Below are 1,151 nucleotides of genomic sequence, written 5' to 3' on the forward strand. Positions count from 1 at the left end.
TGTTTTGTGTCTGAGACAATCTAAGAGATCCAACTTAAATTCAAGAATGTTGACTTTATTACTTACATACAGTAAGCTCTGAGACACATGTAGGACCAGGTTGTAGTAAAGCAGTTAGAGAAGTAGGCTAGGGATTAGGAGGAGGATAAGGATAGACAAGTTTACTAGAAAGACTAACTGTATGTTTCAAAGGATCAGAAGCTGTAGGAGGACATTGTCTAAGCTTATTACAATAATCTGACTGTAGAACATTTAGACCAACACAAAACACAGGAACTCATTACTTGGAACTACTAGTAGCCAGGAATGTAGAGGGAAATCCTAAAGTATATGACTAGTTATAATACATACTAACAGACTAAGGCCTACCAGACAAGGGTTCAGACTCTCCTACATCTGTATTAGATTCTGGATCACCCTTAGGAAGAAGTCTTGATGGACCTGATTAGTAAGCTACTCAAGTCTTAGGGTTACAACACTATCTGTATAATTGTTAAGGCCCTGCTCGGTTGCACTGGTGGTGCGACCACAGGTTGGTGGTTGATGGTTGGCGATTTCCGGTGCAACCATCAACCAGTAGTGTAAACCACCAACCGTCCCTGTCACAACTTGTCACTAGTGTAGTAATTAAATAAACTAAAATTTTCTACACATATACATGATCTCCTGATGGGTCGTACAAAGTCCAGCACTGGCAAAGCCCTCTTAGAGGCTGTTGAGAAGTACAAGAAGAAGCAATTACATGCTGCTGCTATTATACCTCTTACTGGGCTTGCTATTATAAAATATGCTAATACTCATCTCATAAAGTCTCCTATGTATACTGGAAAGCAAACCAGTGAAGAATGGGTCCAGGAGATTCTACATGGTCATCCAGTCCGGTTCTTTGACTCTATGGGCATGTCCCAGCTTGTTTTTACTAAACTGAAGCAAGAGCTTCAAATGTATTCAAGCTTTGGGTCTACAAAAAACATGTCCATGGATGAACAACTAGCAATTTTTATCTATATTATTAGACATGGAGCTTCTACCAGGACTGCTAGGGAGAGGTTTCAAAGGAGTGGAGATACAATTTCTAAGTAATATTTTGTTTTATTTGATTGTTCTAAGTATTTACTAATATTTTGTATTAAATTAGAACTCTTCATCGA

The 1,151-nt window shown here is 38.6% G+C and overlaps 1 protein-coding gene across 1 annotated transcript; it reads left to right on the forward strand.

Moving 5' to 3' along the window:
- Positions 1-744: 744 nt before the first annotated feature.
- FOMMEDRAFT_59995 (uncharacterized protein) lies at positions 745-1,011 on the forward strand (the record flags this gene model as incomplete). Its single annotated transcript, XM_007272087.1, has 1 exon — positions 745-1,011. A coding segment is annotated over one exon (267 nt), but the record flags the coding sequence as incomplete, so codon positions are not given.
- Between the last annotated feature and the right edge of the window lie 140 nt (positions 1,012-1,151).

This window comes from Fomitiporia mediterranea (genome assembly GCF_000271605.1).
Source record: "Fomitiporia mediterranea MF3/22 unplaced genomic scaffold FOMMEscaffold_34, whole genome shotgun sequence".
Classification (NCBI taxonomy): Eukaryota; Fungi; Basidiomycota; class Agaricomycetes; order Hymenochaetales; family Hymenochaetaceae; genus Fomitiporia; species Fomitiporia mediterranea.